Here is an 11360-nt window from a genome sequence, read left to right on the forward strand (position 1 = left end):
CTAAAAAGTAAAAGCACCTCCAGAGGTGCGTTGGCTTTTTAGAAGCAGCTTCTGCAAATATAATAACATTTGGCACAGTTTATTTTATTAGATTATCCGGATCCGGTTTTCTAGAAGCAGAAGCGAAAAGCAGAGATATCTGACTACCACTAGTGTGTCCTTGGGTGATGTGACGAGACCGTTCACGCCCGGTACGAGCACGCTCACGGCCATCGCACCGCCGGAGAGGACAAAGATTTCGTTAAACTTATTTGCTTCGCATTCAAACGTTCTTACCCGCTCACCCCGCATAGGACCTGTTGCAAACGCAGTGGCTTAGACGGGGGACGCAAACATACCACCGCCAGAATAGTACTTCAGCACGACGCGCAGACGATGCAGCGCCACGAGGGCGTTGGCCGCGGCGATATCGTTGGCCTTCCACATTACGTGCAGCGTGACGTTTCTGCACGTCGCCAGCGCCGACAAAAGCACCTCGAGAGCGTCGAGCGAAAGCGTCTGAAGGTGGATCGTGAGACGGCGCGCGTGGCGGCGGCGGTACATGAGCGCGTTGGCCAGCAATTCGGCGATGGCTGGGCTGGCCGCGTGCGCAGAGAACTCGCAGTACTCGAGTCCACGCTGCATGAGCTGTGGCAGAATGCTTCCGAGAGCGTTCAGAGGAACACGGAGGCTGTTCGAAAGGCACAGCCGCTTCAAGGCGCGTGCGGTTCCGAGCCACTGGGCAAACTGCTGCATTACCGTCTCGTCATGGACGAGGCCATGGTATGCGACCAAGCGATGGCACGTGCCAGCGCCAAAGTTGGACGGTAAGGGGTCCGCGAGCGTCAAACGCTCGAGAGCTGAGAAGCCGGCAAGGACGTCGCCGAAAGCGTCGGCGTATTGCCCGTGCCCGCCGCCCACATTGAGCGATGTGACCTTGGTGGCATCGAGCCGACGAAGGACATCGAGTGCGCATGGCGTCATTTCGATTTGGACACGCGTCAGCCGGTGCAAGTCATACTTGGCCAGCGCACGCAGCAACTCGTCGTCGCCTTGTATCTTGAGCGACGTGAGCCCAGGCGACGTGAGCCCAGGCGACGTGGCAATGGCTTTTGCCAAGCAGCCATTGCAGTGCACCGTCGAGCAGGAGAGATCAAGCGCCTTGGCATACGGCGTCTGAAGCCACGCGACGATACAGTCGGCGTTGTAGGCTCCTCGAGTGCACACTTTGAGCGACTCGAGATGTATGTGCGCTGGCGTCATGACTGCATCGACGCACGCGTTAATCGTCGTGGAGTCCTCACGGCAGTAAAAACCAGCGCGCTGGACGTTCACACAGCGCGCGAGGGCATCGCGGACCGTCGTGTCTGTCGGCGGATCGAACATGAACACCTCGACAGCCGTGACTCTGTCGCTCCACGCGCTGACAATGTCCGAAAGGGCGACGTGTGGCGCGGCTCCACTGTAGTCGGCCCACGTCAGCTCGAGCTGCCGCCCCAGACCCAGCGCGTCGATGAGCTCGCGCCGCGTCACTGCAAGCCGCTCGACCGCCTGCCACACCGAGACGGCGTCGACCTTGATGGAGGAGAAGGCTGGAAGCGCCGTCAGAGCCAGGCGCAAGTGCTTGTCCGGTATCTTGAAGAGATTGATGCGCGGCCAGTGGTCGTGCAAGTCGACGACGCCAGCAAGCATGGTGAGGCGTTGGAGCGCCGCCGGCTGGGACGCCGTCGGCACCGCTTCGACGAACGCAGCGACGTCTTCCCAGGCGATGATCGTGAGGATGTGCTGGAGGAGGACCTCGGGCAGGTGGAGCACATGCGAGCGGACAACGTCGACACGGGGCGCCTTCACTTCCAAATCGTCCGCAGCGTTGACCGAGATACCGACAGCAGGTTGCACTTCGTGCACGTGGGCCATGAGCGCAGCTGCCGTCTCGTGCTCTTGCACAGCCGCGGCGCCGTCGTCGATCGCGGTCTGGTCCACGGGCGCCGGGGCGGCGACGGCCACGAGCTCGTCGATCGCAGAGGCCGCCGCTGGCAGCTGGTGCTCGACGTCGCCAAACGTTGCGCGTCTGAGGAGGTCGTTGGCGTCCTGCTTGGTCATCCTAGTCATCTTCTCGTGGTCGGGCCAAATGAAAAATGGGTGCTCCGTATCTCAACGTGACGGCGATTGGCTGATTTTATGACAATGGGGCGCTAGGATTGGCTAAAATACAACCGACCGACGATGATGACACCGCCGCCGCTTAGCAATGTCCACGCTGTTGCTGCTTCCATCGACCGACGCTAGCAACGTCGACTGCGCATCCTTGACGAGCGCTAAGACGTACATATGTAGCCGTTAGCCAAGTGCCAGCGCTCACGTCCATTCCTGATGACAAGAATGCGATGCGGATGATGCTCGGCCAGCATCGAGGCGAGCGAGTGACCGAGCAGCCAGGCGCCTGGAGCCACTGCACCGTGCTGCATGCTGAGGTTGACACGATGCAATCCGATTCTCAGCCAAAAAAGTGTCGACCAGCTCACTCCGCAAGGGACCTGTTATGATGATTCGGTCACACAAATACGCTCGATTTACTATCCAAACGTAGCATACCAGTCCGATGGCGCCGAGAACGAGTAGCGAACCGACCTGTGAAAAGACCACCGATAACGCCGAGCCAATCGAGAATGCGAGTCCGATCAGCCGCCCCATCGAGAGCTCGACGCGCAAATGCGGTCGTCGTTGGGACCGACCAGCTGAATGAGCCGCGACAGACATGCCATCAAACTCAGTCGGTCGACCTTGGAGCGCCGCTCTCGTTCGTGGTGCAGTTGCAAGAGCAAGGCGTGGAGCTTCGCCTCGTGACTGGCTTGAATGTCGAGCGCCTTGGCCAATGGCAGCAGAAACACCAGTGTCGAGAGCGATCCGAGCAGCGTCAGAATCAGCAAGTAGTAGCCAGGTAGTGGCGCGACGCCACTGATGCAGTAGACGACAAGGCCACCGACAGCGACCGCCAGCTGGACGAGCGCAATCGACATGAGCGCCGTCACAAACTGCGTATAGACGGCGACAACCTTGAGCACGCGACAGCGCAGATTGTACCAGACATTCAAATTCTCGTGCAGCGTTAGATCGACCGTCTTCTTCTTCACCTCCGCTTGGGCCGTTGGCGCTCGCTTCTTGCCATCAGTATCGTCTTTTGCCGTGAGCGAGTCGAATTGGAGCCAGAGGGACCAGATCTGGAGCGACGAATACCCGACGATGCCAGCCACAACGTACATCTGGACGCAGTACTTGATCAAAAGACAGAACGGCAGTCCGCTGCGCTCCGTGCCCCCAAACTGATCTTTGATCGACATCCGTGCATACGTCGATGTGTGCAAAAGTCTCAAGCGGCCAACGTCGTCGCACGACGAGCGGTTGAAAAAGCGCGCGCGCAGCGTGACCTTGCTCGTCATGACGGGCGGCTGGAACGACACGGAGTCGGCATTGACCGTCACCACGTCCAGCGTGCCCACCGAGAGCGCCTCCAAGTAGACCTTCTCGTTCGTAAATGGATCGGCAAACCCGACCTCGATGATCGGAAGCCCGTTCATGTAGCTCGTTTTCGGCGCCAAGACCAAGTTCCACACGGCGCGGATCGAGCCGTCGTCGTTGACGTCGCAGATGTCCGAGAGCGTGCCATGAACCGTGTAGTTGACATTGGCTGGGATTTGCAGCACCGAGCTCAGCGGGATCAGAAACGGCGTCGACGGCGCCACCTGCGTGACCCACGAGTGCAGCAGAATGCCGTTGAAGACCACGACGAGGTTGATCGCGACCCATAGCGCGGTGTGCACGAGGTACAATTTGAATCGCTTTCCCACGCGCGAGGCAAAGACGGTTGGGGCCGGGTCATCTGCGAACGGCTGGCCGTCCGTGTCCAGAAAGACCAGACTGTTGACATCATCACCAACCTTGGCGATGAGAAACGTGTTTGGAAGCGACGCGTAGAGATGCTCGGCGTAACCAACGCCACAGATGGGCATGATGGTCAAGACGATGCCCCAAAAAAGCTGCTCCCACCAGTTGCGACGTTTGAGCGCAAAACCGGGGGTCAGCGGTTGCCGCAACGACGGGCGTCGTTGTCGAGGGTCCGAGAGTCGTCGGCTCGGGACCGCCGCCGACTTGCGCATCGGCGACGCAGCGTAAATGATGTTGAGCAACAGAAAATAGACCGTGTAGACTTCGAGGAGGGCCCAAAACCACGTCTGGGCCGCGTACTTGCAGTTGAGCGCGATCGCCACATAGACAAACCAAATGTAAACGCAGCTGAAGAAGCACTGCGGGTGCGAGACGGCCGCCATGACCCAATGCAGTCGATCGCGCCATCGCGGCAGGTTCGTTGCCTCGGGCAGCGGGCGGCGCTTGAGCCACCGGTGGTAGTACATCCATGGCAGCGGCCAAAACACCACGAGGACGCAGAGGTACACGAGGTACTCGGCCGAGTCTTTCATGATGGCGTCGTACTTGTCGAGCTTGGCGTCACGGTCCGAGTGCTTGAACGACTTGATTTTGGAGAGGCGACGCACGGGCGATGCCGCTGGGTTGCCGTCCAGCGTCGCAAAACAGCTAGCACAATAGAGCTTGCCCTTGACACGCAGCGCACTGGTGACATCGAGGGCCACTTGGTGCCACTGCTTCTTGCAGCTCTCGCCTTGGCAGTAGACCTTAGGCACTCCGTCCGGCGCGATTGGTTCTTGTGGCGCGGGTGTACCGAGATCAACGGTGTCGGTGCGACCAATCGCGACGACGATTTGGTCGTCCTCGGCAACCGACAGATCCACGACGGACTTCATGGGGGTGCTGAGCTCACGGCGACGAGTCGACTTGTGCGACCGAGCGCTTGCTACAACAGTGCCGACGCTTGGTCAGCAAAACCGTTGGAAATCGTACCACGCCGCCGGTTGCCAAGCTTACGGGATCGATTGGATACATGGATACCCTTTGGGTCGTCGAGTGGACGGGCATTCATGTCGCCTCGTGCGTGCCGGTTTTGCGTCGAAAGATCGAATTCGAACAACGCTTCGCCACGCTGCCACGTGGAAGAATCGAACAAAAGCCGATAACGACCGATCCGAGAAGGGCCATCAAAAGATCGGCGCCTTTTCCACCGACGGACCAGGCTGCACTCGGCTCGACGCCACGGCCCGCAATGACATCGTTCAAGATCGAAGCCGCGAGCAGCAACGAAGGTGCAGCGGCGTCTTCGCTTGCCACTGCCGAGGTCGCCACCGCGTCGCGTCCCCAAGGCACAGAAACAGAAGACGAAGAAGCCATCGCTTTGACAGAGCTAAAGCTCGACGCCAACGCCGTACGACCTTCATTAGAGCCGCGAGTAGCCTCGACCAAAACGCCACCAGACACGGCAAACGCCGTGCTGTCCATGTGCACTGGCGCCTGTCGACTGACGTGGGAGCAGTCGAGCATTGTCGGCACCGTGTTCGTTCTCTCCAAGCGCGGCAAAGAAGTCGCAACGCTGTGTGCCGCTTGCTACGCCTCGCAAAAACCGACGCATTGTGACGACGTCACCGTCACAATGCGGCTGGCGGCCAGTATACCGTCGCTCGGCGAGTCGAGTCGCGACAAGCTGGAGGCCTACGCCGACGTTGTGCACCGGTGGACGACCGACGGCCCATGGATTGCCAGCATCCTCGCCTTTGCGCCACTGGCCATTCCGCTACTGGTGTTGGCCGACCACTGCCAGCTGTCGTCGGCGGCCTTGCCGTGGCCGCTGGGACCGCTGCTCGACATGTGGCGGAATCTGCGAAAGTGGCCCATGCTTGTGTTTGGCGTCTATCTTGCCGGCGTCCTCGCAGCGCTGATCGCTACGAGCCCGTTCATCGCGCAGGTTTGGTTTTGGGCCATCACCGAGTTTTACACGGTTGTCTTCTTTGTCGTCTACCTCGTGGAACCGCCGACAAAGAATGTGTCGCGCTGGGACGCCTTGTTCAAGCCGGTGAGCGCGATCTACGATGTCCAAAAGCGACTGGACGATGTCGATTCCGACGCCCTCCTAGTGCACTTTGCAGCCGCCAAACGCGAAATTGACGTGACGCGCTTGCAGTTTGTGGCAGTTGACGGCACGTTGATACCATCGTCGCACGTGGCCGCGGCCTTTGTCGCCCCCTCGATCAAGCGTCACGTCGCGAGCCGGCTCGCGGGCCCGCGCTGCGGCATTCTTCTCGCCATCATCGCGACATTGAGCTACAACACGCCATTTTTGCTCGCGTGGCCGTCGGGCGCGAATTTGATCACATCGATGGTCCCTGGTGTGAACGGCCTCGTCATCTCGCCCGCCGACACTACGTACAACGTCTCGTGGGACGTTGGGTACTGCAACAACGTGTCATCGACGGCAAGCGACGCGGTCGTCAACTTTTTCATTTCGCCGCCACCGGATGTCGGCCGCCCGGCACTGACGTTTGGCTTTACGATCGAGACCGAAATGGATGTCGAGTTTGAGATCCTCTCGTCGTGGAATCTGCAGCTGCAGGACGAATATCGACACAATGCCACGGTCGTTCTTGCGAAAGACCAAGCCGCGCTCAGCTTTCTCGCGCGCCTCTCCACCAGTTGCACCACGTTGAACGCGACGGGTTTGAGTTGGAGCATCCAATACGACCATGTCTCGCTCAAGGGGTTTCTAGCGTACGTCGACAAGTTCTTGGCCATGCCAGGGATCGTGCCGTCGATTCTTGCGGCCAAGTACGTGCTGCAACTTGTATACATTACGCTGCTCCTCATTCGAAGTTCGCTCAAGATCTGGTCGCTCTGGCTGCACTTTGACTCGATCACATCGATGGGCTTTGATTGCCTTCAGTATGGCCGCGCGACCATTGCCCTCACCGATGCCGGCAACATTGAATCGTGGTTCACGCTGCGCAACGGTGTGGCGGCCACGACCACCTTCATTGTCGAGTTCTCCACCGTCTTTATCCAGTGCGCGATGCTCCAGTTTGGGTGGACGTCAACGGTCGTCCTCATCTACTGCGTCACGGGCAGCGCGCCACTACCAACCTACTTTTTGCTCTTGACGGGTCTCGTCGGGTCGCTCTCACCCCTTGCGATGCTCGTGCCATTGGCAGCGGCTCTCGATATTCAGCGCGACCACGGCGCGATGTTGCGGACGCACCTTCTCCGGCTCGAGTTTGAGCGCCGACGCGCCGTCTTAAACGGCACCGATGCTGGGTTTGAAGAGCGCATTGCACGGTTCCAAACCATTATCGATGCGGTTGACAACCATGACGCGCGCATGACGTTTCTGTGGATTGAGATTTCGCTCGCACGCCTCGCGACAGTTGGCGCGACCTTGGCGTCGCTCGTGTCGTACATTGCCTTGCATCCCGTGCGATTTACGTGGGCGGGCCTCAACATCTACAACTGGATGCAACGCCAGATGTGGGCAAATTCCCTCGACCCTAGTAGCAACACCCCCCAAGCCGTAAACGGTGTTATCTTCAACTAGACACTTCCACGACGGCATCGCTCGTACGAGCAGAACGTAAGAAGCGATACTTTGGCAGTAAAGTCTTTGAGCTTGTCTTTGCCAAGTTGATTTCAACGCGGGCACGATTGATTGATGTATGGATTACCGCTGCAACCCATCTTTTGTGTGTGCTCCCATGCTCGGAGTCTATCCAAGGAATAAACAATAGTTGGTTATTCCGTCGAGTCAAACAATCGGGTATTGGGTACACCGCTGCGCTCGACCGTGAGGGCATTGACACAAGAGTAGACGTACTCTGGATCGACACTTGCCAACGGTGAGTGCCAACTAGGACATGCAGCCGCGGAAAACCGCCACATCCCGTAGTCTTGAACTGATTCTATCTAGGTATCCTGGAGCTCAAAGGCGGGTGTTTTCATAGTTTCTGCAGCCATACCGCAGAATAACGTCGTATTTGCGGTCCTACGCAAGGGCGCCCGCAAGCACGGCAACATCCTTATCTCTTCCCTCGACATGTTGAAGCCCATCTTTCGAGACCACGGGCCATTTACACGCCAAGTGCCTGCGCCAACTTCACGACACAGGCAGACGGGTTTCGCCATCCTCAGGCAGTCGTTTGGTGTAGTACCTTCGTGCTCATGCAAACGTTATTGGCTCTGACAACATCCGGATAAGAATTGTGACGTGGCGCTCGGAGGGGCATGCAAAGTGGGACGTAAAACCGTTGTTCCGGACATTACACCAAGTTGACCACGTCTTGTTTGCGTCAATAAATTCCAACTTCAGACGCAAGTAGTGTGGGTTCAAGTCCCGTAGGTGCTGTCTCTTTCGTCTCAGTTCCATTGGCGTTGGCGTTGGCACCGCGTGGATGGTTCTTAACACATAACGTCACGATAGCCTCGGACGATAAAAGCAGAAGACATGCGCGTCCCATCAAGGACTGCAAATGCCAACACGCTAAAACCGCAAAATGAAGTTATAAAATCGGGTTTAACCATCGTCACATCGCATGCCACGGTGACGATGCGCGCGTCGGCGACACAAAGACGCCCAGAGATGTCTCCACGAGGTGGTGCTGCTCCATAAGAGCTCGGATTGTCGGAGTCGACGCGTCCTCGTCCACATGGAGGGTGACGTTGTGGCACGCGCCGAGCGCTGTCAAGAGGAGCTTTATGGACGCCAGCGTAAGCTCGTTCTCCGAGAGGTCGAGCGTCAGATGTCGTGTGTTGCGACCGGATGCGAGCGCAACGGCCAGCGCGGCAACGTCATCGTCACCGATCTGTGTCGATAGCAGCTTCAACGTCTCGAGGCCTCTCGCCATCCACGCCGGCAGCGCCCGCGCCAGCTCGATAAACCCAGCCGTCCCGATCTCCGTGTTTCTGAAGTCGACGCTAGTCAAGCAGCGCGAGGTCGAGAGCTGCTGCATGAGCTTGACGGCGTCATGCTTCGTGTTGAACGTGACGTTGCGCACGGCGACAGTCGCCAGCTGCGGCCAGACACCCGTCGTCGTCGTGACGTCGAACCACATGTAGTCGAGGCTCAGAGAAGCAAGCGCGGGCCACGCTGCGACGATATTCAAGATTTGCGTGACGTGTGGTGTGTCATCTTCATCGTCCTCCTCGTCCAGGTCGACAGAGACCGAGACCACCTGGTTTGGATCCAGCTTTTGGAGCAACTGGCGCACCATTTCGCAGTGACGTCGAAGTACGTGCACCGACAGCGCCGTGATGTGGTGTAAGGTGTGCGGCGACGCCACCAAAGCTTCTTGGACGTCAAGTGCGCTCGTAAAGCTCAGCGAATGGAGCGTCGAGCTCGCGTGGATCGCACTGGCGAGCGCCACTGGGTCCGTCACAGAGTCGCAGTCGAGCGAGAGTGACGTGGCGCTACGTCCTTGTAGCCACGCGATGATGGCCGTGGCGTCGACCAATGGCTGTTCCGGGGCCGTCACCTTGAGCGAACGCAAGCTCGCAGTCGGAATCGCCGCCAAGTTCGCGGCAGTCACTTGACTCTCGATCGTCGCATACTGAAGATGGACGCAGCGCGCAAGGATGTCCGGGATCATTCCGAGGTCGAACTCGGGTCCTGTGACAGTCGCTTCGACGACGTTGGTGCCCCAGAAGTATGCCAAGGCGGCATGGTTGCCAGGGACGGACACGTTCACGACGAGCGATGCCGGCATCGTCGGTGGCAGCGTAGCACCGAGCCACGCAAGAGCGGTAAAGCCAGCGTCCACTTTGACACTGGCGAAAGCTGGCAGCGCATCGATGGCGAGGCGAGCATATTCGATTGGTACGTCTACCACATGCACGCCCGGCCAGTGCTCGTTGAGGTCGACGACGGCGCCGAGGTCGCGGAGCGCGATGAGCTCGGGCGGCAGCGTCGACACCGACAGCGCTTCAAGGAACGCAACCACGTCGCACGCATCGCCCATCATGCGGAGGAGGCCATGGAGAACGACGCATGGCAGGCTCAACGACGTGGCGCGCTGGCAGACGCGCTTGGTCATCCTCGGGCGGCAACTCGCTTTCTTGGCTTCTGGTTGTGAAATCTTACGACCTCTCGGAATGCATAGCTTGCCGGATAAGAAGTATTCAATGAGAGAGATATGACGTGGCGCTTGGAAATGCACGGTAGCACGGCCTGATCACACAGCTCAACGCAGCGCCTCGGTCGACACCGCCGACACGTACGCATCACGCAAAAGGCGTCGGCAAGCAGAGTCTAATTCAGTTGGAGATTGGACACACTTTTATTGGACCTCGGTTGATTTTAGCTGCATTCTTCTGCAAAACTAGTCATGGAGAGCATCCCTCGCTATGTCGTACTACTGGTATGCCACAGGGACGAGGCGCGCGTCGGCGACGTAAAGACACCTGGTGACGTCTCCACGAGCTGGTGCTGCTCGCCGAGTGCTCGAATTTCTTCATCAAGCTCGTCCTCGTCCACATGGAGCGTAACGTTGAGGCACGCGCCGAGCGCTGTCAAGAGCAAGGTCACAGTTGTGGACGTGAAAGTGTTCTCGGTCAAGTCCAGTGTCAGATGCCGCTTGTTACGGCCGGCTGCGAGGACGAGGGCGACGACGAGCACGGCAACGTCGTCGTCCGTTGGCCTTGCATCACTTAGCGACAACGTCTCAAGGCCTCTCGCCATCCACGCCGGCAGTGCCCGCGCCAGCTCCACGAAACTCTCTGTCTCGAGCTGCGTGCGGTCCAAGTTGACGACCTTCAAGCGGTGCGAGGTCGAGAGCCACTGGAGGAGCTCGATCTCGTCAGCCGACCGAGGGAGCACCGAATAGCGTACTGCGACGGTCGCCAGCTGCGGCCAGACGCCAGTTGCATCTTCGAGAGGAGGCATGTGCACGTTGTAGAGGCTCAGCGACGTCAGTCCCGGGCACAACGCGAGAGTGCTGAGGACATCCGTCTCGATCTGTTCATTCAAACCGCCATCAAGGTGGAGCGAGAACGACGTCACCTTGGTCCGATCCAGCTTCCGGAGCAGTCGGGGAGCCAGCTCATGTTGGCTGTCATGCACACGCACCGAGAGTGCCGTGATGTGATGCAAGCTCATTGGCGACGAGATCAGCGCTTCTAGAACGTTCGGCAAGCCACCGACGCTGAGCGAGGTCAGATGCGCGCAGCCTGCGATCGCACTCGCGAGTGCCGGCGCGTCAATGACGGTCTCGCACGAGAGAGACAAGGTCGCTGCGCGGGGCCCTTGCAGCCAGCTGACAATGGCGGAGGCGTCGACGCCATATTGGTTCCCCCCATCGACCTTGAGCGTGTGCAGATGCGTGGTCGGGAGCGCCTTCAAGTACGACGTGGTCGCAGCAGGCGTTTTGCACATCTCGATGGACACGGATTGAACGTTCACGCAGCGTGTGAGGACGTCCGGGATCGCGTCCGACTCGAGA

The 11360-nt window shown here is 59.0% G+C and overlaps 5 protein-coding genes across 5 annotated transcripts; 1 reads left to right on the top strand and 4 right to left on the bottom strand.

The window, feature by feature from the left end:
• Positions 1–239: 239 nt before the first annotated feature.
• Positions 240–2135, bottom strand: SPRG_12029 (hypothetical protein). The gene has a single exon (XM_012351057.1). The coding sequence runs from the start codon at positions 2089–2091 to the stop codon at positions 316–318; it is 1776 nt and encodes a 591-aa protein (XP_012206447.1). The 5' UTR covers positions 2092–2135; the 3' UTR covers positions 240–315.
• A 525-nt stretch (positions 2136–2660) lies between these two features.
• Positions 2661–4883, bottom strand: SPRG_12030 (hypothetical protein; the record flags this gene model as incomplete). Its single annotated transcript, XM_012351058.1, has 1 exon — positions 2661–4883. The coding sequence occupies exon 1, from the start codon at positions 4797–4799 to the stop codon at positions 2661–2663; it is 2139 nt and encodes a 712-aa protein (XP_012206448.1). The 5' UTR covers positions 4800–4883.
• A 179-nt stretch (positions 4884–5062) lies between these two features.
• On the top strand, positions 5063–7571 carry SPRG_12031 (hypothetical protein). The gene has a single exon (XM_012351059.1). It carries the CDS (start codon positions 5156–5158, stop codon positions 7466–7468), a length of 2313 nt encoding a protein of 770 aa, XP_012206449.1. The 5' UTR covers positions 5063–5155; the 3' UTR covers positions 7469–7571.
• Positions 7572–8414: 843 nt separating this feature from the next.
• On the bottom strand, positions 8415–9956 carry SPRG_12032 (hypothetical protein; the record flags this gene model as incomplete). The annotated part of the gene is made up of 1 exon (XM_012351060.1): positions 8415–9956. One exon carries the CDS (start codon positions 9954–9956, stop codon positions 8451–8453), a length of 1506 nt encoding a protein of 501 aa, XP_012206450.1. The 3' UTR covers positions 8415–8450.
• Positions 9957–10264: 308 nt separating this feature from the next.
• SPRG_12033 (hypothetical protein) lies at positions 10265–11293 on the bottom strand (the record flags this gene model as incomplete). The annotated part of the gene is made up of 1 exon (XM_012351061.1): positions 10265–11293. The coding sequence occupies one exon, from the start codon at positions 11291–11293 to the stop codon at positions 10265–10267; it is 1029 nt and encodes a 342-aa protein (XP_012206451.1).
• Between the last annotated feature and the right edge of the window lie 67 nt (positions 11294–11360).

The sequence above is a fragment of the Saprolegnia parasitica genome (genome assembly GCF_000151545.1).
Source record: "Saprolegnia parasitica CBS 223.65 unplaced genomic scaffold supercont2.73, whole genome shotgun sequence".
In the NCBI taxonomy this organism is placed as follows: domain Eukaryota; phylum Oomycota; class Saprolegniomycetes; order Saprolegniales; family Saprolegniaceae; genus Saprolegnia; species Saprolegnia parasitica.